This window comes from Neolamprologus multifasciatus, chromosome 13 (genome assembly GCF_963576455.1).
Source record: "Neolamprologus multifasciatus chromosome 13, fNeoMul1.2, whole genome shotgun sequence".
Lineage (NCBI taxonomy): Eukaryota > Metazoa > Chordata > Actinopteri > Cichliformes > Cichlidae > Neolamprologus > Neolamprologus multifasciatus.
Window position 1 is genome coordinate 16,060,391 of NC_140451.1, and position 26,942 is coordinate 16,087,332.

At 40.9% G+C, this 26,942-nt stretch overlaps 1 protein-coding gene across 1 annotated transcript in view; it reads left to right on the top strand.

Moving 5' to 3' along the window:
* Window positions 1-26,323, top strand: part of dst (dystonin) — a 104,812-nt gene extending 78,489 nt beyond the window's left edge. Inside the window, 44 exon segments of the mRNA XM_085182055.1 lie at window positions 2,386-2,547; window positions 2,646-2,816; window positions 3,312-3,478; window positions 3,618-3,777; window positions 3,998-4,324; window positions 4,478-4,562; window positions 5,260-5,501; window positions 5,597-5,803; window positions 5,897-6,016; window positions 6,129-6,236; window positions 6,324-6,542; window positions 6,630-6,833; window positions 7,146-7,377; window positions 7,606-7,832; window positions 7,935-8,057; window positions 8,142-8,243; window positions 9,120-9,221; window positions 9,565-9,738; window positions 10,016-10,171; window positions 10,438-10,635; window positions 10,967-11,095; window positions 11,643-11,813; window positions 12,798-12,953; window positions 13,297-13,503; window positions 13,761-13,880; window positions 14,411-14,580; window positions 14,660-14,819; window positions 15,349-15,543; window positions 15,630-15,758; window positions 16,118-16,261; window positions 16,548-16,736; window positions 16,866-16,995; window positions 17,188-17,351; window positions 17,439-17,601; window positions 17,686-17,840; window positions 17,914-17,988; window positions 18,189-18,206; window positions 19,020-19,136; window positions 20,978-21,095; window positions 21,747-21,860; window positions 23,885-24,075; window positions 24,325-24,435; window positions 24,987-25,113; window positions 25,232-26,323. Coding sequence (XP_085038181.1) covers window positions 2,386-2,547; window positions 2,646-2,816; window positions 3,312-3,478; window positions 3,618-3,777; window positions 3,998-4,324; window positions 4,478-4,562; window positions 5,260-5,501; window positions 5,597-5,803; window positions 5,897-6,016; window positions 6,129-6,236; window positions 6,324-6,542; window positions 6,630-6,833; window positions 7,146-7,377; window positions 7,606-7,832; window positions 7,935-8,057; window positions 8,142-8,243; window positions 9,120-9,221; window positions 9,565-9,738; window positions 10,016-10,171; window positions 10,438-10,635; window positions 10,967-11,095; window positions 11,643-11,813; window positions 12,798-12,953; window positions 13,297-13,503; window positions 13,761-13,880; window positions 14,411-14,580; window positions 14,660-14,819; window positions 15,349-15,543; window positions 15,630-15,758; window positions 16,118-16,261; window positions 16,548-16,736; window positions 16,866-16,995; window positions 17,188-17,351; window positions 17,439-17,601; window positions 17,686-17,840; window positions 17,914-17,988; window positions 18,189-18,206; window positions 19,020-19,136; window positions 20,978-21,095; window positions 21,747-21,860; window positions 23,885-24,075; window positions 24,325-24,435; window positions 24,987-25,113; window positions 25,232-25,488 — 6,996 coding nt within the window. The 3' untranslated portion in view covers window positions 25,489-26,323.
* Window positions 26,324-26,942: the final 619 nt, after the last annotated feature.

Consider the following 26,942-nt stretch of genomic DNA (forward strand, 5'->3'; position numbering starts at 1 on the left):
TTCTGGATATTTTCACTTTGCACTGAGGATTTTCCTGAAGTTTACGTGGATGTTGTAAGGATTTCAGGAAGAAGGAAGCACTTTCTACCAGAGGAATAGTATTTGGCAATACTTGGAGAAGAGCCCAGAGGAATATATTTTTGGAATAGGTGACTTTATTGAAAGACTGAACTTTCATTCCTTTTATGGAATATAAAGTTGTTTTACAGTCCGAGCATTTTTGGGAGATATTGTTTGAATATTTTTGCCTATCCAAGGCCTTTTGTTTTGAAGTTTGATCATCTTAATAATTATTATTATTTTTTATTTAAAAAATAGTTGAAATGTTTTATATTCAGTTGTTAGCTTCTCATTTAAGAGAAGACAAACAGTGTTATTTTGCACACGGTTTCTTCTCGTGTAAGTTGGCCACATGTTGGCTTCTTTTTAAACTACTCAGCATACACTAAATTTATACCTCAAAGGATTTCAATACCTCCTTTATATTTTTTTGTTGTTGTAAGCTGTGACAATTGTTTTAGTATGGGCAAGCCTCTGAGCAGACCAGATTGCCTCAGACAAAACCCTTCCTGTGTTGGGAAGGGGGAGGAGGAGGATATGAACATTGATGACTGCTATGTGCCCCAGAGATCCATTTATGACACCGTCCGGCTCAATGAGCAAATAGACTCGGGCTCTAAAGGTAGTCTTTCTTCCCGTCACTTCACAGGCAACCTCCCTTACACCCATCGCACGTTAGACCTCAGCAGCCTGTGTGGAAATGGAGCTCTCACTCCTTCTAGCTCATTTGAGATCCAAACCAGAAAACCTGTCACGCTAGATGAGCGTGCCATCTTTGATGGACTTAAGCTGAATGGGGACATTATTAGGGTGAACGACACAGTAATGTCGAAGTCACGTCTGCAGGGAGGAGAGAAAAAGGACCATGGCGGTCATCATCGGCGGTCATGGCGGACTTTTGCCCCCACTAATTTGGGCGAATACGCAAGCCGCAGTGGAACAGTGAGCTCTGGTAGTGCGGAGAGGCCTGGCCTGATCAATGGCAAGAGAGGACAGAGTAGGACCAGCTCACTGACATCTGAAGAGGACTCGGGTTTGTACAGCCCAACTGTGGAGAGGGAGCGACATGGTCGTAGATCCCACATAAGAACAGGCCCCGGTACAAGAAGCTTCTCATCTTCCGAGGCAATGCATGTGTCAGGGGACCTGAAAACAGGGCGATCGCTCAGCTCAGGGCAGGAGGACTTTCCTTTCTCGCCTGTGAGGGACAACCGATCTCTTTACCACAGTAGCAGCTTGGTTCAGGGGACAGAATCCTGTGGGATCAAGGTTAATGAAAGGGATAACCTAAGCAATGGAGATTATAAATCTTCCACAGGGAGGTCATCTTCAGGGTCAGCCTCCAGAGCTCAAAATGACACCTCTGGATGGCGTTCCAGGACTTTAACAGACTATGATGAGCTATCCACTGCTGAACTGTTAGAGGATGTGTCATCTCAGGATGACTGTGAGTTGGTTAGTGTGGTAGTGACACAGCCTGAGACTTACGGAAACTCTGTAACTCTACCCACGGAGAGCTGCCAGCAAACACAACCCGGTACTGTGCAACAAGGGGCATCCAAATACAGCATGGAGGAGCTGGAGGAGTTTCTGCAGTCACTGGAAGCCTGTCTGCCTAAAAGTATACAGACATTCCAGCATGCAGGGGAGCAAGAGATCGAGGCTTTACTGAATGCCATTGCTGCGTGCCCCGAAATGGACCCTATGGGCTTATTGACCCCACAGGTGGCCAAAAATAGTTTCTCCCTCCATTTCTGAACTTTTCACTATTATGCATCTCTTTAGATTCGTTTTTCATGGATGATGGATTGGTGTTTGTCTTACATATCTTATTACACGATGGGTGAATGAGGTTTTTCTCAGCAGCCAGACTGGAAGTCTGTCTGCGTGATTGTGTACAGCTGGGATTTAACCATTAACCAAGCTGATGACTCCTTAACTGGTTAAACAGTTGAATGTGTTAGCTGGAGTTTTAAAAGTTAACCTAAAGTGTTGATGTGGCGATTGTAGTCTCTGGACATGAATAATGAAATAACTTCCTGGGATTATGCACTGAATTTATGAATTTTTATGTGTGTCTTTTTTTAGCTGTTTTTGAACTAACTTTTAAAACAGGACGTTATTGTAATTCACCTTCTCAAATTCCAGATTTGTTGAATGAATTCATGGAAATATCTGTTCTTTCCATACACATAATGCAAGTTTAATTGGATTTGTAGGAATGTGATTTTTCAAGGCTGCAGGAAATAATGTCCTGAAGATTAATGACACTATATTTTGAGCAATTCTAAAATATTCATTATGATTTGTTCCATGTCTATTTAGGCTTTTCAGAAAGAGAACATTGATCCACTGCAGAACCAGCTTCAAGACATCAATTCCCTCGGGCAGGGTCTGATCCAGAATGCTGCTAAAGGCACTAGCACTAAGAAACTCGAGGACGACCTGGAAGGTGTCAACTCTAACTGGAATACCCTCAACAAAAAGGTTACACGTGTTTGTGTTTTTTTTCCGTTGTGAAAATATAAAGACTTGACCTTGGCCCTTAAAACAGGTGACATCTATATTTACCATTTGGTCTGCAGATTGCTGAGCGTTCAGCCCAGCTGCACGAAGCCCTCTTGCACTGTGGCCAGTTCCAGGATGCTCTGGAGTCCCTACTCAGCTGGTTGACTGACACGGAGGAGCTCGTGGCCAATCAAAAACCTCCGTCTGCTGAGTTCAAAGTGGTGAAGGCACAGATACAAGAGCAGAAGGTAAGCAAGTGGTCAAAGGAGCTTGCAAAGAAAAGCGTCTGGACTTCTTTAAGTTACTTGAAGACGTTTCACCTCTCATCCGAGAAGCTTCTTCAGTTCTAAGGTCAAATGGTGGAGAGTCCCTGGGACTCTCCACCATTCAAGTAACTTAAAGAAGTCCAGACGCTTTTCTTTGCAAGCTCCTTTGACTACGATGACCTGGATGACTGAGAACCTTCACAGACATAAGCAAGTGGTGCAATCACAGATTCACACAAAGAGAAAACACATTGAAGTCTGTTTTAATGTTAGCACTTCAATACTTCATGTTTGCTTAACATTGGCCCCGCCATTAATTTTATTTAATTGGCATTAAATAAAGTGTGGTACACAAAGCTTTGTGTTTAAAGATCACTTCTTTTTTGTTGGGTAAATTTACTGTTTTTTTTTTTTTTTTTCAAAATAAAGCAATGAAAAGGCACCTAATGACTCTCTTTCTTTGTTTGCCTTTGACAGCTCTTACAGAGACTGCTGGACGACCGAAAGCCGACAGTGGAGCTTATAAAAAAGGAGGGAGGGAAGGTTGCTGAACTGGCAGAGTCTGTGGATAAGGAGAAAGTGGCAAAAGAGATTGAATGCCTGGGACAGAGGTGGGACACGCTTCTCAAGAAGGCTGAAAACAGGTTAGTATAAACACTGCAACATAAAACCATAGACTGCATATAAAAGATGGGTGGATCCTCAATATTTAAAAGCGAAGGTGCATTCTTTCTAATGACCAGTAGGAGTAAATATGTTGCTTGGTATGATTTCAATCTCCAGGCACAAACAACTAGAAAGCATCTTAGTGGTGACTCAGCAGTTCCATGAGACTCTGGAGCCGCTGAGCGAGTGGTTGTCAGCCACGGAGAAACACCTCGCCAACTCTGAGCCAATAGGCACTGAGACTTCTAAGCTGGAAGATCAGATATCTCAGCACAAGGTAATATCCATCATTTTTCATCATTTCCATTTGTTTTCATGCTTTTTTAAACTATCAGTTAAGTTCACTTCAGTTTTATTAATTTTGCTTGTTACTTGTAAGTTTGCGCTTCTCATTATTTCCCATTCATCTTTCTGAATTTCAGTTGAATATTTTTTATCACGTGTTTGTTTTTTGTTTGTCATGTTTTCTTGGTCCATTTCCCATCCCCTGCCGCCAGGCATTAGAGGAGGAGATTATGAATCACAGTAAAGACCTGTTTCAGGCTGTCAATCTTGGCCAAATGCTCAAAACTGTGAGCTCAGTGGACGATAAGGAGTTTGTTCAGTCTAAACTGGACACCACTCAGGCCAGTTACATAGAGCTCCAGGAGCGATGCAGGAGGAAAGCTGAAATGCTTCAGCAAGCTTTGGCAAATGCCCAGCTGTTTGGAGAGGATGAAGTGGCTCTCATGAACTGGCTCAACGAGATACACACAAGGCTGAGTGAAGTTTCGGTGGAAGACTACAGACTAGAGGTTCTTGAAAAGCAGCTGGCAGACCAACGGGTATACACTCCTCCTCAGGCCACACATTTTGTAGCCCTTTCATTTAAGTTGCATCAATCATGTTTCAGTTTATTTTGCTCTTTTGTGTGTCACCATAGGAGCATTTCTTGTTACTCTCAGTGACTCTCTGAAGTCTCATTTTTTTCTTTTCAGGCACTGCAAAGTGATATTGGCTTAAGGAAGAAGAATGTTGACCAAGCCATCTCCAATGGGGTAGAGCTACTGAAGCAAACAACAGGCATGTCTTCATTTATCAGTGTAGCAAACAGTTCTGTCTCTGTACTACTCAGGTTTACTGCCCTTTTTATTAAGCATCGACTTTTTGCATGAATTACATTGTTTTCACATCTATGAACTTCTTTAGAGAAATAAATTTCTAATTTTTCGATGATGGTGAGATAACACCTGTCTGTCCAATGGGATTTATATTTGTTTATTGCCAACAGCCGGTTAGCTTAGCTTAGCATAACAGAAATGCTTAAAACACAGTAGCTGCTAGCCACCATCTATTTAATATATATTTCCATATGAGTATATATTTTGTAGCAAAAAGAGAGCCCTGGTTGTGCAAATAAGCACACTTTGTTACTTTTGGACAGGGGCAGGTGAACTTAAGGTTATGGATAAAACCCCTGTTCTCTGATTTGCATAGTACAGGACAAATACAATTTAAAAAAAAACAAAAAAACAAATTCTGTGTTTGCAGCCTTTGTGATCAGCTTAGCTAACCTTCAGCTAGATGTATGTAGCTATAAATTTAATATGCAGATTGTAAATGACAACATTGTGTAGGACGCAGGCTTATTCTTTTCTGTTAACCTCATGAATTTTGGCCCAGAGTTCAGCTAGCAGGAAGTGTTTAGCATAAGGTATCTCTGTTTTAGAACAAAAGAAGCATATGACAGTGAACATTATTATTTACTTTATGTCTATAGGTGATGAGGTGATCGTTATCCAAGGAAAACTGGATGGAATAAAAACAAAATATGCTGAGATAAACTCTATGAGTGCCAGTGTTTTAAAGACACTGGAGCAGGTTTTGAGTCTGTCTTCTAAGCTGCAGCATACTCACACGGATCTGAGCTCATGGCTAGAGAAAGCAGAGGCTGAGATTAACAGCTTTGCTCATCAGGATCCAGTCGGCGAGCAGCTGATTCATTCACAAAGCAAGCAGAAGGTAAGGATTTCTACAACTTTGTGCAAAACATTGTAATTGTATTCATACAATTCAGCAATGTATTTATTACTTATGAACTGGTACTTTCTGTCCAGGCCATGTTGAAAGAGATCAAAGACCAAAAACCAGTGTTGGACCAGCTGAATGAGTTGAGCAGTTCACTCTTGGATTTGATCCCCTGGCACACTCGTGAGAGTTTGGACAAACTTGTGTCTGAGGATAATGAGAGGTACCGAGCTGCCTATGACACTTTGACCCAGAAGGTCGACCAGATCAATGCTGACATACTCAAGTCACAACAGGTAAACCACATAACTTAACGCACTGCCTTTTATTCTCATTCGACTGTCTCTCTCTCTTTTTTAAATGTACCTCTTGTTTTTTCTTGTTTCCAGTTTGAACAGGCCGCAGACAATGAACTCTCCTGGCTGACTGACACTGAGGGGAAACTGCTATCGATGGGTGAGATCAGGCTGGAGCAAGACCAAACCACAGCTCAGCTCCAAGCACAGAAGGTTAGCCGTGTGTGTGTGTGTGTGCGTACAGATCTCCATTTAAACAAATTAGAGTAAACACAGTGGTTTCTTTTGTTGACATACAGCCAAACTCATTCTACTGGTTTTACAGATTTTCTCCATGGACATCATGAGACACAAAGATGCTGTAGATGAGATTGTGAAAACAGGAAAGGCCATCATGACCAGCAAAAACCCAGAGGAAAAAGAAATCTTAATGGTAAGAAAATATATTTCAAATTTCAGACATTTTTCAGTAAGAAAATGGACAGAAATTTCAAAAGGATTCTTCTTGGGCTTCAAACAGGCCAAGACACAGACTCTCCTCGAGAAGTATGGTGTCGTCAGCCAGCTGAATTCAGAGCGTTGTCTGCAGCTTGAGCGAGCCCAGTCTCTTGCCACTCAGTTCTGGGAGACCTATGAGGAACTGGGGCCATGGCTTCAGGAAACTTTAAACACCTTCAGCCAGTTACCCCCGCCTGCCATTGAGTACGACACGCTCAGGCAGCAACAAGAGGACCTCAGGGTAAGCGGCCAATGTGCGCTGATGCTCAACACAAAACATTTAGTCAAATGATTAAAAACTAAACTGATCATGTCACATCCTCTCCAGCAAATGCGGGAACTGATTGCAGAGCACAAGCCCCATATTGATAAGATGAATAAAACTGGTCCTCAATTACTTGAGCTCAGCCCAGTGGAGGGTGAGCCCATCAGAGAGAAATACACAGCTACTGACCAACTTTACACCAAACTGAAAGCTGATGTCAAGCAGAGAGCTGCTACTTTGGATGAAGCCATCTCCAAATCCACTCAGGTAAGCAGTAGCTGTTTATTAGGTTTGATTATTTGATAATATATGATTATTGGAAATAATTAAGTTGATCATAGTGATGTCTGGTGCAAATGGTGGTCATAGTTTGCAAATGTAAACATCAACATTACCTTGGCTGTTAATTGTCTATTTAGTTAGTTGAGTAACTTTTTAAATTTTTGAATATGTGCAAATTTGTCAAAGTAAAAAATAATTATACAGATGTGTTCTTGTTTCAAGGTAACTTTCCATAATAAAAACCCACGATATAAATTATATATGCATACTGACGTGTTTCCTTTCCTCCTTTTCCAGTTCCATGATAAAATTGATCCCATGCTCGAATCCCTGGAACGGATCGCTGAACGCCTCCACCAGCCTCCATCCATCTCAGTGGAGGTGGACAAGATCAAGGAGCAGATTACTGAAAACAAGACGGTCTCTGTGGATTTGGAGAAGCTGCAGCCATCTTATGAGACACTGAAGCAACGAGGTGAAGAGATGATCGCACGATCCGAAGGGGCAGACAAGGACCTGTCTGCCAAAGGTATGGTATAGATATGCTTTCAATCATTTTTTTATCCATTTATTATTATTTATCAAACATCAAACTTTTCTCCAGGTGCATGTAGCTTTAATGTATTTCCTTTTTCAGGATAAATAACAAATCAAGAAAAAGTCCAAGTTTCCCGCTGTAAATGTTGCTGTAAACGTGGAAGATTTTTCTTTGCCTTATTTTGTATTCCTCCTAATTGTGACTTTTTCTCTGTACAAGCTGTGCAAGACAAACTGGACCGCATGGTTTTCCTGTGGAACGACATCCAGGCATTGGTGGAAGAGCGGGAGGCGAAGCTGCTGGATGTGATGGACCTCGCAGACAAGTTCTGGTGTGACCACACCGCCCTCATCGTCACCATTAAGGACAGCCACGACCTGCTGAGGGAGCTGGAGGAGCCTGGAGTCGATCCTTCAGTCGTCAAACAGCAACAGGAATTTGTGGAGGTAAATAATAAACCTATTACTTTTGATCATTAACAAATGGATAATTAAGAGAGGTGGTGCACTTTGATTATTAAATAATAAAAAAACAATGCATCCATACAGGGATTTAAGGAGGAGATTGATGGGCTGCAGGAGGAACTCGATGGGGTTCGAAACCAGGGTGCGGAGCTCATGACTGCCTGCGGGGAACCCGATAAACCTGTGATAAAGAAGAGCTTGGATGAAGTAATAGACTACACTGAAAAGCACTCACTCTACAGGTGTTGCCTACAAGATAATCATGCTAAAGTATTTGTGTTATTTTTTCAGGTGAATACAGCGTGGGAGAATCTCAATAAGACGTGGAAGGAGAGAGGAGAGAGACTGGAAGAAGCCATGCAAGCTGCTGTGCAGTTTCAAGATGGCCTGCAGGTGCTTTGATCACTGCCTCAGAGCAACACAATTAGAAAATTAAAGGGTTGAGAATATTTAAAAAGTTTTAATGGATTGGATAGCGCTTTTCAAGGCACCCAAAGCGCTTTACAATGCCATTATTCATTCACTCTCGCATTCACACACTGGTGAAGGCAAGCTACGGTTGTAGCCACAGCTGCCCTGGGGCAGACTGACAGAAGCGAGGCTGCTCGCTGTTTTGAAACAGCAGACCTTTTCCAAAACTTCCCAGTCACGGTTCTCGTGGTTTTTTAATTTTATTTGATGTGATCTTTTGGAAGCCTAGGAGTAAGCCTAGTGAAGCTCTTTTATTGATGTGGGGTTTCCCTCATATATTAGGCCTGTTTATATCAACTTTAAGGGGTAAATACTTAATATCAAGCTACACAATATACACGCACTTATTCATCACGAGATGTTTGATATTTAACAGATACAGTGAGCCAGGGAGTTTCCGAGGCCTTTTTTGATGAAACCACATATTACCATGCAGTTGATCTAACAGTTGATATAACATCTCATGAGAGCTCTACTGATTTTGAAACACCAGCCAGAGCGTGGTCGTGATATATTTGGCTCAAACATTAACTAGTGTGTAAGAAAGTTTCACGGTGAGGAAGGATTCTTTTACACAAGTTTAAATCTCCTTTTTGCACTTCTTCAGCGCATTGGCATGTAACCTCAGGGCTTGTTTGGGGTTTTTTTTCATTTTCTTTGTGTATAATTTTCTAATTTATCAGCCAAACAGACTAACTGTAAGATTCAGGGCATAACTTGAAACTCAGTTTGAAACTTGACTCCCTGTGCACCCAACTTTGTTCTCTCACTAACAATGGTTTCCAACCCTGTATGCAGGGTATGTTTGACTGGGTGGATATTCTGGAGAGCAAACTGGATTCAATGTCACCTGTGGGCACGGATCTGGAAACCGTCAAGCAGCAGATTGTGGAACTCAAGGTACAGTCTTGTAGATTTGTTTTGTTTTTTTAGATCATCATTCACAAAAACAGAAATATTATTATTGTTATAGTTCTTCTCAGACTTTTCAATTCTTTTAACTTGACTCCTTGATGTTAGAGCAGCTGTGTCAAACACCAGCTGTGTTTATGCTGAGTTCTCGATTCATGGTCTGCTTTGTGTTAGTACAAAAGCACTAAGAAAATGGCTTCATAAAGTAGCCGGATTTACTTTGATGTACAATAAGACAAATCTTGTCCTGAAAAAACAAAGCTGGTATTGTCTGTGCGTCCTTCCTTCTGTTGACTGATTGGGTGTACCGCTGCATGTGCTGGGTTGCCAGGAGTTCAAAGGAGAAGCATACCAGCTACAGATTGAGATGGAGCGTCTGAACCACCAGGCCGGCCTCCTGCTGAAGAAGGTGACAGAGGAGGCTGACCGCTCCGCCATCCAGGAGCCGATGTCTGAACTCAAAATGCTTTGGGACAACCTGGATGAGAAGATCATCAGCCGGCAGGTCAGCGAGAGAAAGAAGCAGAAGGGGAGCTTCACACCGAAAGTGCAAGCTATATAAGAAAACAGAAATGCTGACACTGATATCTAAATTTAAACGGAATGGCTATATTGTTTAGGTGGCATTATTATGTTTAAACAAGGTCTGCAATCATTCTGTGAAATATATTGTATCGTACCTCTACAGCTTCTTGTGGGCTAGAAACCAGACTCAGCAATGGCTTAAACAGTTTGTTTTCTCTCCCTGCAAAATAAAATGGTTTAATCTGTCATTAATCCAGCACAAACTGGAGGGAGGCCTTCTCGCACTGGGGCAGTTCCAGCATGCACTGGATGAGCTGCTGGCCTGGATGAGCCACACCGAGGAGCTGCTCAATGAACAGAAAAATGCTGGAGGAGACCCCAAAGCCATCGAGATAGAGCTCGCCAAGCACAACGTATGACAAACCTCTTATCTTGTGTTTTTTTTAGGGGGCTATTTTTCAAATAAGTCCTTTCAGTTCAGTTTAGTTCAATTTTATTTGTATAGCCCAGTATCACATACAAAAATGTAAAACACTTCACAGGCATTAAAACCATATTAAGTAAACATTTATGGTATCTGTCAGTGTGCCGTTTATTACAGTAAATTATTCATTATCCACTTTGTGCTTAATATTCATCTGCACAACATCTTGCCGTTCCTGCTGATTTATCTCTGCAGATCCTCCAGATAGATGTGTTGGCTCACAAGTCAACAGTCGAGACAGTGAACAAAGCCGGCAATGATCTGGTGCAGTCCAGCGCTGGAGAGGAAGCTTCTAGTCTGCAGAGCAAACTGGAGAATCTGAACCAGCGATGGAAAGCCATCCTGGAAAAGATGGAGCAGAGGAAGCAACAGCTGGAAAGCTCTCTGCTTCAGGTATATTAAAAAAAGTTAACCGTTAACCTGTGTCTCATTTCTTGTTAAATTGTGGAGAAAATAGTTTTTAGGTCGAAGTCAAAAAGCTCTGCAGGGAGGAGAGACTTCTCTCCCTACCCCCTTCTTATTATTCAATTTGCATCCTGAAAGCTAAATCATTCTATTGTTTTCACTTTAAGGTTTTAATTCATTATGAAACAGGCTTATAAATACCGAGCTAAATGAATCCAAAGAATTAAAAACTCACACATCCTCCTCTCTGAATCACGGGTTTCTAATAGCGAGTGTGTGAGGCACCTTTTGTCCTGACTCAGGTTGAATTGTGTTGCAGGCTCAGGGTTTCCATGGTGAGATAGAAGACATGCAGCAGTGGCTGAAAGACACAGAACGTCAGCTGTTGGCATCAAAGGCTGTGGGAGGCTTACCAGACACGGCCCGGGAGCAGCTTAACGCCCATCTGGTATGTGTTTAACAATATGAGAGGCTGCATACAGATGGCAGACTTGGGAGGAGGTGACTCTGTCTTTTCTGTGTTTTATCTGAAGTGTGAAAATTAAACGACGCTACAAAATACACTACTCTCATTGCCCTGCAGGCTGTGATAAAAAAGACCTCTTTAAGTGTTTCTAATTGATTCATCCGTATCTGACTATAATGAATTTAGGAATGTTTTCCTGCTTTGTCTTCCTACTTTGTAATGGAGACACTTTCACAGCGAGCTCTCCCTTAAGAGGCAACAGTGGTGACAGTTCAGGGAACTGAAAACAGACAGATTACTTTTATCAAATTAGTAACATTATCCTGGTCAAATGTTTGTGAGAAACATGCCTCACCATGCTCATTTTTTAACCATTTTTGGGTTACATTTGGACAAGCGACTGACAAATTCATCCCATTGAACACTGCAGAAATCCAAAAGTAACAATAGATCGGTCTTTAACTGTAATTCAGCCTGTTTGACAAAACCATCACTCTCCTCTGTGTTGTTGGTTTTTTTTTCCTCACAGGAGTTGTGTTCTGCCTTTGAGTCAAAAGAGGAGCTGTATCAGGAGCTCCAGAACAAGGGTCACCAACTGCTAATGATGATGCCCGAGGGTCCAGACAGTAACACAGAGCAGGACCTTGCCAACCTGAAGGAAAAATGGGAAGCGGTGCAAGCGAAGGTCGCTGAAAGAAAGGTAGGGGAATGACTGAATGGCTTTCACTGCCCTTAGCTTGATGACTCAGGATTTCAGATTACGGGATCGCTGACACACACTTGAGCCATGACTGTGTGGTTGAAAGCTTCTAATCCCAGTGCCGATAACCAATGGTGTAAAGACGGAGCGCTGGCGAGGACACACAGGATGCGGTTACACTGTAGATCAGAGTGGAACAACAGTGGTGTCATATGTTTCCACAGTGTAGGGTTGACAAAACATCAGCTAATATTTAAGCCAAATGTCATCATTCACTTGTGGGTTTTTTTTTTAGATTTGTTGCTAAAATGTATAAAACACCACCACTGCTCTCAGATATGGTGCTCCTTATTTTAGCTGCTTCAACTTTTACTGTAACATCTTGCTTTTGCATCCTATTTACTTTGGCCCTCTTCCCAGGAAATCAAAGTCTGGTAAATCTTAGCGCTGGTCAGAGCTGCTGGCCAAACTCTCTACAGCCTTCCCTGTGATACCTCTGCAGTCAAGTGGCTTATTTTTCTGTAGGACGTATGCACTGCTAAAATACAATTCCATATTTAGCAAGACACTCGACATGACCCACGATAAATGGGAAAAACACATCAGCAGCCGTAACTCTCACCATGTTTGTAATGTCATTAGCACAGCATTTACTGCCATGTGATGACCCTGAGCCACCGGCCTCAGCTGTACCAAACGGATGTTTTTCAGTGATGGAGTGGCTGTTTCCTTTACTCAATTAAAACCTCATGATGCCTCAGCCATCAGTCCCCTCCAGAGATATTAACTTCCTCTGTTTAAATAGAGGTCATGTTTGGCACTGTTGAAGTGCAAATGTATCCCCCGCAGTGCCGTCTTTATCTGTTGCTATAACAACCAGAGATACTTTACACCGCTAAACGATACACATGTGTTATAAACAGGATAGAGCTCTTTGATTTTTGTCCAGTATTACTTCAGTTTTTTAACGTTTCGTCTCCACAGGTGAAACTAGAAGAAGCTTTGACTGTGGCTACAGATTTCCACAACTCCCTGCAAGATTTCATCAACTGGCTAACCCAAGCAGAGCAGACGCTGAACACAGTTTCCCCCGCTTCCCTTATACTGGAGACCATCATGTTTCAGATAGATGAGCATAAGGTACGTCTTTGCACGTGGAGGACAGGCCTTCTGGTCCAACTTTGCTTGATTACTGGACATTACTGCGGTAACATCTAGTAGTCTTATTGAGTTGGTGAGAAATTCAAATTATTAGTACCATGATTACCGGTTCATGATTACCAGCTCATCATTCTGCTTTGTCTTAAAGCCAACAATGACTTAATGGCATCTGTATTATCCTTGAGAACAGAGCTCATTAGCACATTACCCACATGACTTACATTTCCTCTGCTGTCAGTTGAAAAACCTTTATTCCTTTTTTATTGTTAGAACATCTGGCCTGAATCCTTTCCCTTTTCTCCCTCGCGTTGTGTCTGTGCAGATGTTTGTGACAGAGGTAAACTCCCACAGAGAACACATTATTGAACTGGACAAGACGGGCACACATCTGAAGTACTTCAGCCAGAAACAGGATGTGGTCCTGATAAAGAACCTGCTGCTCAGCGTGCAAGGGCGCTGGGAGAAGCTGGTGCAGAGGTCTGTTGAGCGGGGTCGTCTACTGGACGACGCCAGGAAGAGGGCGAAGCAGGTACTGTTCTGTGAATATTTATGCTGAGTTTGAACAGGCATGACATCAGGACTTTTTATTATCATTGGAAAGCTCTGGAAATAGGATATTAAACCTGTTTCTTATTCTTTCTTCAGCCTACTACAGAACTTTCTGAATTATAGGGTCCTTCTGCTCCAATCATGCTAACATTAAGCAGGGCTCTGCGATAAATCTAGTGAACTCATACCTGTTTTTAAAATGCTTTACACTGTTTTTTGTTCTTAATTTTTCATTAGTTCCATGAAAATTTCAATAAACTGATGGAGTGGTTAGATGAATCTGAGAAGACTCTGGACTCTGAAGTGGAAATTGCCAATGATCCAGATAAAATCAAGATGCAGCTGGCACAGCACAAGGTAACTGAGAGAAAAATGTGTTAACACCAGCCAGAGACATGGAGCAACATCTCCAAAAAAAAGTTTCATTCATTAAACAGAAATATCTGATGTACCAGAGCTGGAATTTAAAAATAGGATCTGTTATTTGAAATTACAGAGTCAGTAGAATCCAAATGCTTATATTGCTGTTGACTATTGTTGTGTTTGTGGTGTTATGCTGGGAGATTGTGCTAATCCTGTCATAATCCCTGAATGGACCAAATGTTTTAAGGCTGCCCTTGCTTTTGGATACATTTAATCTCTACGGAGCAAGAGCTCTTGAGTTTTGACCTCCTTTTTGGTCACCTCGCTGAAGACTGTATTCTTAATCACAAAAAGCACACACCACACGCAGATTAAGATACTGTTTGACATGCCAGTAGTAATAATAAGAAAATCTCTTGAGACGATTTGCTGTTTCCATTTGAAGATAGAGGCATTATGAGTGCACTAAACTGGACCACTTGGGGGTTGTGTATATTATTTTTGCTTTTTTCCCCATCGTACAGGAGTTCCAGAAAGCTCTTGGCAGCAAACACTCTGTGTATGATACTACCACTCGAACAGGACGGGCACTGAAAGACAAGACCTCTCTACAGGATGACAGACAGAAGCTGGATGACATGCTGAGTGAACTGAGGGACAAATGGGACACTGTTTGTGGGAAGTCAGTGGAAAGGTGAGGATTTTCTCCCAATGAGCGCTGCATTTCATTCTGCTAAACAGCCTCACTGTGAATATTTTGTTCTGTTCTGCAGACAAAACAAGCTGGAAGAGGCCTTGTTGTTCTCCGGCCAGTTTACAGATGCTCTCCAGGCTCTTATTGACTGGTTGTACAGGGTGGAACCTCAGCTGGCTGAGGACCAGCCCGTACATGGAGACATAGACCTGGTTCTCAACCTGATAGACAACCACAAGGTAGAGAACAGCTCCACACCGAAGACCCAGGATCCCTTTGTGTTGTTGATTGGCCCATTTGTTGCTGACGTTAGTGGCAGAAATCAAGTGAAACCTTTCACTGCTGCCACGCCCAAACCTTTTATCTTTCCTAACACAATACAAGACGAAAGAATCTTAAACTAACACGGGGGATAGACAATACATTAAAACAACAAAAGGGGAGGCATTGTATTACTTTCTCATTGAGAGTCTGTTTTCTTTCGGGTTGTGTATTGAGCAAAGCTTTGAAAATTGATGCTGGTGTGTTTTTCCTTACTCATTATTAATATTATATTAATAACATTCTTTGTGTTAGCATTTTATTGAAGTAAGAAGACAACAGATACTAAAAGCACCCTGTTTTATGCTTCTTGTCATTGGGCCAGCTGTGAAATAGAGACAAAAAGGATGTTTTTTGAAATAATGTTTAAAATTAATTTGTCATTTTAAAAAGTGAATATTGTTAATATTTTGGCTGACTGTGTCCTCAAATGTCTCATTACTGCAGGTTTTTCAGAAGGAGTTGGGAAAGCGGACAGTAAGTGTCCAGGCCCTCAAACGTTCAGCCAGGGAGCTGATTGAGAACACTCACGATGACTCCTCCTGGGTCAAAGTCCAGATGCAGGAGCTGAGCATGCGCTGGGAGACGGTGTGCAACCTGTCTGTGTCTAAGCAGACCCGGCTGGAGCAGGCTTTGGGCCAGGTATTCCTGACAGTACTCCAAACAATCACAAGTTAGAAGGTCAGTTAAGTATGTTAGCCTGACATATGCGTCTTCTCCCACTGCAGGCTGAAGAATTTCACTCTGCTGTTCACATCCTGCTGGAGTGGCTAGCTGAGGCAGAGCAAAGTTTGCGCTTCCATGGCAGCTTGCCCGACGATGAAGAAGCTCTGCAAGCGCTCATCGAACAACACAAGGTAAAGCAATGCAAATGATTCTGCTTTTTTTTTTATTTCAGAAAAAAACTTTTATGTCTTAAGTTGTTTCACATTTTTGTTGCTTTATTAAAGAAATAAAACACGTTGCCAATACTTTGCTTGAATAAACAGTTAAGATCCTGACTCTGTAATTGCAGCCTGTCTAAAAGTAGATGGCATGCTGCTTTCAGTGCCAAAAATATTTTTCTTAACTATGAGGTCATCTGATTAAAATTACTGAGCTCTGCTCCGGTTTCAAACCAAGTATGAGCAATGTTTTGTTTTTATTTTTAGATATGGGATGGGATACTTCCAAATCCCAACGCTTTTTCAACTTAAATTTTTATTTTATTTTAAAGGTGTTCATGAAAAAACTGGAAGAAAAGCGAGTGGCTCTAAATAAAGCGGCCAGTATGGGGGAGGCCATTCTCAGCATCTGCCATCCAGACTCTATCACAACCATCAAGCACTGGAACACCATCATTAAAGCCCGCTTTGAAGAGGTCAGTCCACTGTTTCATGCCTTCAGGTTTAACAGAACACATTAACCTATTTTGATAAATTAAAATAAGGAAGAATTACTCATTACAAGGGTTGGATCGGAAACTCTTTATAGCACTCAAAAAATCATAGGAAAAGTTACTATGGATAGTCATTATATTAAAAAAAGTAATAATGATTCATCTTAGCAGGTAAACAAAATCAAGCTGTGTGCAGTTAACTTGATTTCAGTGTATCTGAAATTAATTTAGTTATTAGTAATATATGTGTAATACTGCTGTTACACAGGTGCAGGCTTGGGCCAGACAGCACCAGCAGCGACTGGCCACAGCCCTCACTGAGCTGCTAGCTACTCAGGAGCTGCTGGAAAATCTTCTGACGTGGCTACAGTGGGCTGAGACCAACCTCAACGACAAGGATAAGGAGCCACTCCCTCAGGAGATCGAGGAGGTCAAAAACCTCATAGCAGAACACCAGGTACATCAAAAAAGCAAATGATAATAAATCTAATTTTATAACTTTAATTTAGTTTTTTTTAAATTCCATATTTTAATGATTGCGTGGGCATTCAGTTAACAGTAGTTTACTGCTGCTCGCCCCCTGCAGGCATTCATGGAGGAAATGACCAGGAAGCAACCAGATGTTGACAAAATCACCAAGACACACAAAAGGAAGGCTGCTGCGGAGCCTCAGATCCAGTCTCAGATCCCCGTGTTGGACAAAGGAAGAACTGGAAGTATGTATCCCATCAATGTTCCTCATAGAGTATGACCCGAGCCATCTGGCTATGCACTGAATCACTTCAGGGTGACACGACATCCTCAATTTGCCCATTTTAGCACCTGGAATGATGTCAGTGTGAATGCATTCCTCCTGATTATATGGTGGAAACACAGTCATTTTAAAGTTTTTTGTCTTTCCCTTACAGGAAAACGTTCTCCCACGCAAGCGATGTATGCGTCATCAACACAAGCTCCCATTGAAACAAAGAACCCACGGGTTAACCTGCTGGTGACCAAGTGGCAGCACGTGTGGCTGCTGGCTTTGGACAGAAGGAGGAAACTCAATGATGCTTTGGACAGACTGGAGGAGGTAATCTAGCAAAATCTGCAGACATTTTTCTGCAAATTTCTAGCTTTTTAGTTATTAATGTTGACCTTTCTTTCTTTATCTGCTCAGCTGAAAGAATTTGCCAACTTTGACTTTGATGTGTGGCGGAAACGTTACATGCGCTGGATGAACCATAAAAAGTCTCGCGTCATGGACTTCTTCCGCCGCATTGACAAAGACCAAGACGGCAAAGTGACGCGACAAGAGTTCATAGAAGGCATCCTCTCCTCCAGTAAGTGTCAGACTCAAAGCTGAAAAACATCTACACCGCTGAACAAAATGCTCCTTTTTGCAACACTCAGTGTCTCTTCAACAGAATTCCCAACAAGTCGTCTGGAGATGAGCGCCGTGGCAGACATCTTTGACAGAGATGGTGACGGCTACATTGACTACTACGAGTTTGTAGCAGCTCTACATCCCAACAAAGACGCTTACAAACCACTAACAGATGCTGACAAAATTGAGGACGAGGTAATAAGCCTGCGGCATTAATTTCACATTTTCAAATGTGAGGCGTCGCTTGATCATGATGATGCGTTCGCAGGTCACGCGCCAAGTGGCGAAGTGCAAATGTCCAAAACGATTCCAGGTGGAGCAAATTGGTGCCAATAAATACCGGGTAAGCAGATTTTTATGTGTTTGGCTTATCTAACAGTGAAATTTTTTTAAGCAATACAAGCTGTGACATGGTTATGAAATAATTTAAAATAAAAGACTTTTCAGGGAATACTCTTGTTAAAGGTAAGTGTTGAACTTGATGACAAAAGTGCGAATGTGTGCTAACCTTTTTATATTTTTTATTGTTCCTCACATCACCAGTTCTACCTTGGAAATCAGGTACATCCTCTTTTCTTTCCCTCCTACACTCTTGTGTGCCTTATCGAGCCTTGCGTCCTTTTTTCGTTTACCACGTTTGCTGTCCAATTAACACTTTCTGCCCAGATTCCTGGCTGATGTTCTCAGATGTTCTGGAACTCAGAAGTAGAAATAAAAAAAGTCTATGGCCCGCTGATTTAATCTAACTTTATTTAACACTGGCCTGAGATGTGTGTTTGGTCCGAGAATTTATGGTAGCTTCACACATAACTCTAAATCTGATTTAAAATGAGTAAATGAAAGAAGCATGCTTTCAAGTTTTATGGCAGTTGACGTTTATGTCCAATCTAAATTTGTTCTTTTCACATAGGTTATGTTTTTTTGGGGAAAATAAGACTTATTTGTGTTATAATTAGTGCAGTTAATGTTTATATATATCTGTATATCTGCTTTTGAGTTTCAGAAAATGCAATATTGGCGTGCCAGTACCATTTCAGCCCATATTTTACTGGTTCATGGGCATAAATTCATCTGCTGGGCATACAATAATGCTTTCTGTGTGCTTGCCTTTGGTGCTTCAGTGTCATGGGAATGATTTACCTCAGCACTGGCTGACACTATTTATTACATTATTTGGGCAACTTTGATGATTTCAATGAACACGTTGCTTTTCATTTCTCTTACTTTGTTAATATGTGCTGGCAACCTGCATGTCGGAAAAAGGTCATTACTGAGGGGTCAGTGAGAGGGGATAGGGGCGTTAGTGATGCTTTATGAACTAGTTTGTATTATTGTTATCACACAACAATAAATTAAAAATAATTCTTTTGACAGTTTGGTCTGGTTCACTGCTTACATGACTCCTTAATCGGCGATGAGACAATAGCAAACAGGGAAAATCAAAATCTTACCCCCCACCTACACGTTGCAGTTTTGGAAAGCTGTATTCTGGTAAATGGTTATTCTTAAGCTGTTTCTTGTGCCTCCTTTTACTCCAGATCATCATCACCTTTAATGTATTTGATCACTAGACTCACCAGTGGCATTAAATCATTATGATAATCATACAAGCGCAGGATTTTTGTTATCAGTTAAAGAGATACCATATGATAATAGGAAGTTAGTGGACCGTCATCAGTGTTTGGTCATGTCTGCGTGTCACACTGTGGTGGTGGATTTAGACAGAAGTGATTTGAACCATTCCTCATGTGTGCCATTTGGAGCTAGCTGCATTGGATCTGCATCAGTGTCAATGCATCCTGAGTATTTGTAGCTGTAGAAAGTGCAACAAAGTGCTGGATTGTAGGAGATTGATGTTTGTGCGTTTGATCAGAATGTGATGTTGATTTTGACAGAAAGCATGCACGCTGTAATTGCAAACTCCGTTTTTGTGCCTGATGCACTGGCTGACATGTGTGGTATCCCCTCATAAAGCTTGAATCATTCTCCCCATAACATGCTCACTGTTCCTATGTCTGCTATGTGTGGTAGGTGACATGAAGTCAAATTATTACATACTGGGGTCCCCTGGTGGTGTAATCATGTGCCTTCAGTTATGGTGTTTTTTTTCTTCACAGGCTCCTTCTGCAGTAAAAGTGGAGTCTTACATTGCTGAGATAAAGCCAGACACATAGACATTACAACCAGAAACCACAATTACACAGTGATCACTGAAATAAGAGAGAAAAAATAGGCTGGTTAAGTTGGTAAAGCTGTGAAGTTTGATGTATTTACTGCTTTACAACATCTCATATTAAGTTAACCCTCAACAGCAGCAGGAATGAATGTAGAGCCTGACTGATGATATGGCTTTGAGGCTGATTCTGATAGCTCTAATGATTGATTAAAGGAAAAAAAGTTATTTGCTAATCTGTCAGCATCAGCATTTATTGGGATTGATAAATGAAAATTAAAAAGTAAAAAAGAGACGGGAGAAATAACCATTCAAACATGTTATGAGTGTTGATGTGTGTCCACCAGAGGGCGCTCTGAAAACATTCCGAGCAGAGGTGGGCATGTAAATAAATAACTTCACATAACCAATGTGAGGTTTTTTTGTGCATGACAGAGAAAAATATATTGGCCATTGGAATATCATTGGTATGGGTATCAGTAAAAATCATTTGGGCTTCACAAAATTCATGATCATGTCACAAAAAGTTCTTTTTGAACGTTATGTTGTGTAATTTTTTTATTGTCTTATTTACACAGATACCAATATCCTGTATGTGATATCTGAAGTAAATGAATATCAACTAACAAAATCAGTCAGGCTCTACTTCAAATTGTAGTGTATAGTAAATGAATCAATGACTATGAAGTAGTCAGTTCACTGTAGCATGAACTCAATGAGTAACTAGAACTAGTAGCTAGAACTAGTAAAACAATAGCACATGCTTGTAGAAAAAAAAAAGTTGGATTGACCTTTGTGTAATTTGTGTTCTGTTGTGTCTGAGAATGAAAAGATAAAATTCATGTTTTTGTGTCAAAATCGGTTTGTGTTTATGATTGTATGTCTACGTGTGTGTGTGTGTAAACCTGTACAACATATAAGAGAAACCAGAAGCAGATGTGAATCTATTCCGACGGGTCGTTTTTGAAGCTCAGTGAAATAATCTAGATGAAAGCCATCTGCTCCCCCACAATTAAAACAATTAGCTGGAATAAATGTAACTCTTCATTCCACTCTGGTTTCCAGTGTTGCACAGCTTCTGGTCTGCAGTGTGGGTGTGCTCACAGGAAGGTCAGGTTTTTCACACATTCCCCTCTCTATTTTCCTTCCCCCATCGCAGTTTGGAGACTCTCAGCAGCTTCGCCTTGTGAGAATTTTGCGCAGCACTGTGATGGTGCGGGTGGGAGGAGGCTGGATGGCACTGGACGAGTTTCTGGTGAAGAATGACCCCTGTCGAGGTGAGTTCAAAGGTTAACTTTGAGGAGTCACAATCCAATTTGTTTAAAGGTCAGCTGTTGTACTGACTTTCACTTTCTTTGTTCGCTTACGATGAAAGAATTTGGCACACTGCTGAGCTCTTCACTAATCTTTTGATTGTATATCACTGTTTTTTACTACCCACACATGGAGGATGATGATGATCTTGATTAAGATTATTGTGTATTCAGTGATGTTAGCTCAGTTATTGAAACATGAAATGTAACTACTGTCCAATGTCTATTTATATAGGCCTGTTTGAAATGTCAACTTGGAGCTTAAAAATAGAAGATATATCACATATATCGATAATTCATGCAATATATTATATCTTTACATAATATACTGCAATTTTCTGAGGGTTAAAATGAGTTTATTTTCTTTTGTTCCCGCTATCTCAACACTGAACGCTTGAATGAGATAACACAGTTAAATCATCTGTTAAAAATATATTTCATTTGTAAGCATATTTTTATTAACAGTGCTGCCTACATATATACTTATATATACCATAATGCGACCCACATTTAGCTTTGGTACTCCGACATGTTTCTGCTAGCATCTGTATTAATGATCAATTTCTGTTTTTCCCACTAAACCCGCCTCCTGCTCAACATGAACATTTCTTCTAGTGCATCACCACGGGAGCAAAATGTTGCGCTCGGAATCAAACTCTTCAATTACTCAGTCTCCTATAGGTTGGCAAATCTCAAACTTTCTCACCTTGCTCCATGAACCCACCACTGGTATGTGTGTCTGCACATCCGAGCTTGTGTTGGTCCTGGTGTGTGCTGTACTGTAGCTGCGTGTGAGCGCTCAGTGTGAAAGAATGTCATCCTCGGAAACCGGCTCCACCTGCAGTCAGCTGTTGTTCAGCTGTGGCTGGTTTTCATGCATGCAGTTGTTTGTGGGAATCACATCACCTTCGATCACTTCAGCACAATGAAACTGGCTCATTTTACCCGCGCCGCATGTCATAGGGAGCTCTGAGTCAAGCTTCTTTTTACAGTCCGGGGTTCGAGCGCTGCTTATCTGACTGTATTGCCTGGTAATATAGGCTCCTTCATAGGGGAAAATGGTTACATTGCCTCTATGAAACACACGCCACAAAACCGAAGCAGTATTTCTTACACCATTGACTTTGTTTGACAGGGTAGCTTAGTGTTTAAAACTGCATGCAGGTCTGTTTGTTTTCAATGTAACCGTACTGTTTAGTTTATACACTGTAGTTTAGTTTCCTATAATTCTTCTTCTTTGGGTTTTGAGAGTGTTTAGGCTCACTTTGATTTATTTTAGTTTTCTCGCTGTCACTTATTCCACTACCGTTGCAACAGGAACTGGACGTCTGTTCAACAGTATGGATGAGATATGAAACTGCATGAGCTGTTTTGTTGTTGAGTCACATCATGATAACATTTCATTGGTCTGTTCTTTGGGGTCGCCTGGAAATTGCTGTGTAGTTCAGTGATGATTATAAGAAAAATACATTGGTAAATTTCCAATTCATTATATTACCGTTAGAAGTAACAGATTTCTACACAGCCGGGAATACAGCTTAGCATGCAGTGTTGTGCACGACAAGACATGCACAAGTCTGGAGCCACCCCTCATTTCTTTATATTTTGCATCGAAGGATCCAGAATGTTTGGTACATTTTTGAAAGTGGTCTTGAGCAATAGTTCTTCTGGGTTTCTGGAGGTCTTTCAAAATGTTTCTTTGGACATTGGCTGCTTTTTCACTCATTTTTATTCTGGTTCTTGCACCTGACCAGCATCAGAGGAATGCTTTTTGTTTGTTAAGATGAATAACACCATCCTGTGAATCATTAAAGCATAAATCAAGGCACTTTACGCATTGTTATCTACACACAACAGACAATCTAGCAAAGAACCAGTTTTAAATGGTATATTTAGGTACTTGGTTACTAAGAGCCTGTTGCAAAAACTCATGTGGCTGTCAGGACGCAATTTTTAAGAATAGGAAACAGAGAAGAGGCTGATGTGCACCAAATTAGGCAAGAACTGTACTGAAAATAAGTGGCAACATGTCTTAAGGAGTGATAAATTCAAATTTGAAAATTTTGGTTCAAATAGTGATCAATATGTACTGAAGAAGTCAGGACAGCAGTAAGTGTCTGCAGCAATCTGTAAATCTCAGTGGGGTTCTGTCGTGGTTTGGAGCTTCATTCAGTCAGTGGTGTCGGGGATCTTGTCAAAATTGTTGGAATCATGAACAGAAAAAAACTACCATTAGATTTGGATCCACATACAATACCATCTGGAGAGGATCTGACTGACAACAGCATCATTTAACAAGATGACAGTGATCCTGAGCTCACAGTGAAACACTGTCTGTCATGTATTGGGCTCCCTTGAGCCTGAAGCTCAACATTATTAAAGCCGTGTGCAACAAAATGCAGCCAAAATCTAAAAAAGAAATTTGAATATCCTTCAGTAAGATTGGAGAACTATTCCTGAAGACTACTTAGTATCAGAAACTATAAGAAGCCTTTCATAAGAGAGTTCAAACTGTGCTGAAGAATAAAAGCTCATTAGAATTGTTCAGACTTCGCCTCATATACTGTTTTCCCATTTACTCTCAGTCTGCATGTTTTAATAAATCTCGGCATTTCTTTCCCATTTTTCTGGCACAATATAAAGAAATGAGGGGATGGGTTGTTAACTCACCATCATCTTAATCACCATTAACACAAAAATAACAGTGACAGGTGTATTTGTGCATCATGGCTCATTTTGAGTGTCTTTCTTAGCTAAAGGCAGGACCAATGTGGAGCTGCGAGAGAAGTTCATCCTCCCAGAGGGAACCACTCAAGTGATGGCAAGCTTCCGCTACAGAGGCCGGAGGTCTCGGCCTTCATCTCGAGGAGCTTCTCCCAACAGATCCACCTCCAGTCAGAGCCTCCCCGTCCCCACCAACCCAGCAGCGACCAGCACACCCAAGGTGAGAGGCTACACCTGCCATTAGAGCTGGCTGCTGCCTCATTCTGTCTCACCCCCAACCTCTCCACCACCATCATGATTTTCCTCTTATTTATCTGCTTTTTAATTTGTTTTTGTTTTTTTTTAATTACCCTTGCAGAATTTGGTCATTTTGTTGTTTGATTTCTGTGTTTCTTCCATCTAGTGTTCCTGGTAGTTTTTGAGTTTGTGAATCCATATCTCTGTCTTTTGATTTGCCATTGTTCCCCAGAATCCCCAACACATAACCCGCAATTATGATAAGCCATGGCTTACAAACAGCAAACCCTCCACTCCTCTTAAATCATCAGACTCCTTTGGGAGCCAAGGTTCATCCTCAGAGGTATAGTCATAATGCAGCACATGATGTGAAACACTTCAGATATATGACCCAACTGGAATCTATTGAAAAATAAAAGTGCCTTTGTGTAGATTTATTTCTGACTTCATTGGATGGAAATGAAAATAATAAGATGCAAAATGAGCTTATTAGATTTTATTTGGGTTTGTAACCTTTATTTTTCTTGAATAATTGGCTCAATCACTAGCTCTTTTCTTTCCTAACCTTTATTTTGTTATACCACTACATCATGTACAACTTCATATGTTGCCTCTGCATGTCATTAATGTCTAATGACGTATTGCTCTGCTGTACATGAATTCAAACTAACTGCATCTGACAGATACACCTCAGTTATGGGAAAAATTGTAATTTTACTAAAATGTTTCTTTTTTTTTTTTAAATAAAAATTAAAACTAATTTTTATTACATATACATACATGCATTATTGCATATACATACTACTTTTATTTTTAAAAATTTGGTCTCCTATTTTTTTTTTTCTAATAACTGCATCTGATTACATTTTAATAAAACTTTTTTTTCTTTCGCAGAGTAATCCGGTTCAAGGCAGCAAATTGCGTTTGCCTGGGTACCTGTCCGGCAAAGGATTTCAGTCAGGTGAAGAAGGAAGCTTGATCAGTGCTGCTGTACTAAAAGCTCGAACGCAAACAATAGGTGGTGAGTAGAAAGCATCATCTTTGCAACTTTTTCTCCACATCTATCCATCGCATTCACATCTAAATTTGAATTCCTTTTTCAGTGTTTCTTAAAGTGTTTCCCAATTTTATCTCTCTAGAATCGAGAAAAAATTCCAGCCGACCAGGAAGTAAAGCCGGAAGTAGAGGAAGCAGTCGCAGAGGAAGTGACGCCTCCGACTTTGACATCTCAGACATCCAATCCGTGTGCTCAGATGTTTCTGAGACGGTCGGCGACTCTGCCAGAGCGACGCCGCGCTCCGCATCCCGTCAACACGGAGGGAAACCCTCTAAGATCCCCACACCTCAAAGAAGAATGACCCCTACAAGCAAACTGGCCAAGGGATTGAAGCGATAGACAGTGGCCTTGAAAACAAACAAACAAACAACCCAGGAGCTATTTGCACCCTAAACACATAATGGACACTGGAGATGTGTAACTTAAAGAAAAAAAAAGTAAAAAAGACTGCAAATGTGTCACGTGTTATTTAAATTCTTGCAAAGATGTAAAATATTCTGTTAATATGGTTTAATATTTTGTGAGAATGGAAAGTCAATGGCCTTGTGTATTTGTTTTTAATGTATTTTATTTTTTGTGAAAATATGTCAAATTGTTTTTATTGTACTTTATTTTTATTTATGCAAATCCTGAAGAGGATTGATGAACACTAGAAAATCTGGGAATGATCAAGCCGAACTAACATTTCTACACTAATGAAGGGCAAAGATGCAGGATAGTGCTCTAAGAGTTACTGAATGTACTATTATTTATGTATGCTTTTGTTTGGAGTAGATGGTGCATTATGGTACCGTTTGACACACTGCGATTATCTATTTAAGTGCTATGTTATACTGCCAACATGCATTTAAAGGGCAATGCAATATATTACAATAAACCCCACTAAGCACTGCAGAAGCCTTCGAAAACCCCTATTTAAGACAAGTAGCAAAAACCTCGTAACCATGATGCTTTTATGTACCCGTTTGTCAGCAGCTGCAGCCCATCTTTTGTTTAACCACCTCACAGCAAATGAGTACTCTGACCTCGAAGAGGTACCACTTCATGTAGACATTCTCTGTGCATCCATGTCAATGTATGGTTAATTTCGGTAGAGCTGAAATTGTTACTGTAACATTACTTTGTAATAAACCTGCTTGCAGAAAGCCACCAGAGACTGGTGTGCACCACAGAATCGCCTCTGTCTCCTCTGTCATTTTTAGCTGCATGGGCAACTTCACAATGGCCCTGTAGCTCTGATGTTTGTCACACCACCAGCCAATCTCTCAATAGCTGTCTGAAAGATTTCCCTGAATAGGCTCCGGCCTCCCCGCAACCTTGATTTGGATAAGTGAAAGAGACTGGATGGATATTTCTCGTCATCTCTGTTTGTCTGTCAATTTTTTTTACATAAGCTGGAAAACTTGGGAAATGGGAACTTGTTTTATTAAGCAAAATTTCAAACCAGTTTATGTTGTGTTTTTCTTTCATGTGTTGCCGGTATTTATTGTATGCAGTATAATTCAGCAGTGTTTAGGTGCAGTGGCGGGTTAGATTGAAGGTGAGATCTTTTCTACATGGAATGTTTGCAGAGCGTCTTGTGTTTAGCTGTGACATACTGCATCTTTCTCTCAGAGAAACTGATTTTCCGAAGGCAAATCACTAAATGCAACTAGTTTTTAGCATAACTGATCAAAATGTTGATCAAAGTTCAAGGACAGGATTAGTTTCCAACACTGAAGCATCATTTCAGTAGTTTTAACTTGCATAAAGTATGCCTGCACTTCTTCAATGTGGTGACGCAGGGCTGTTTA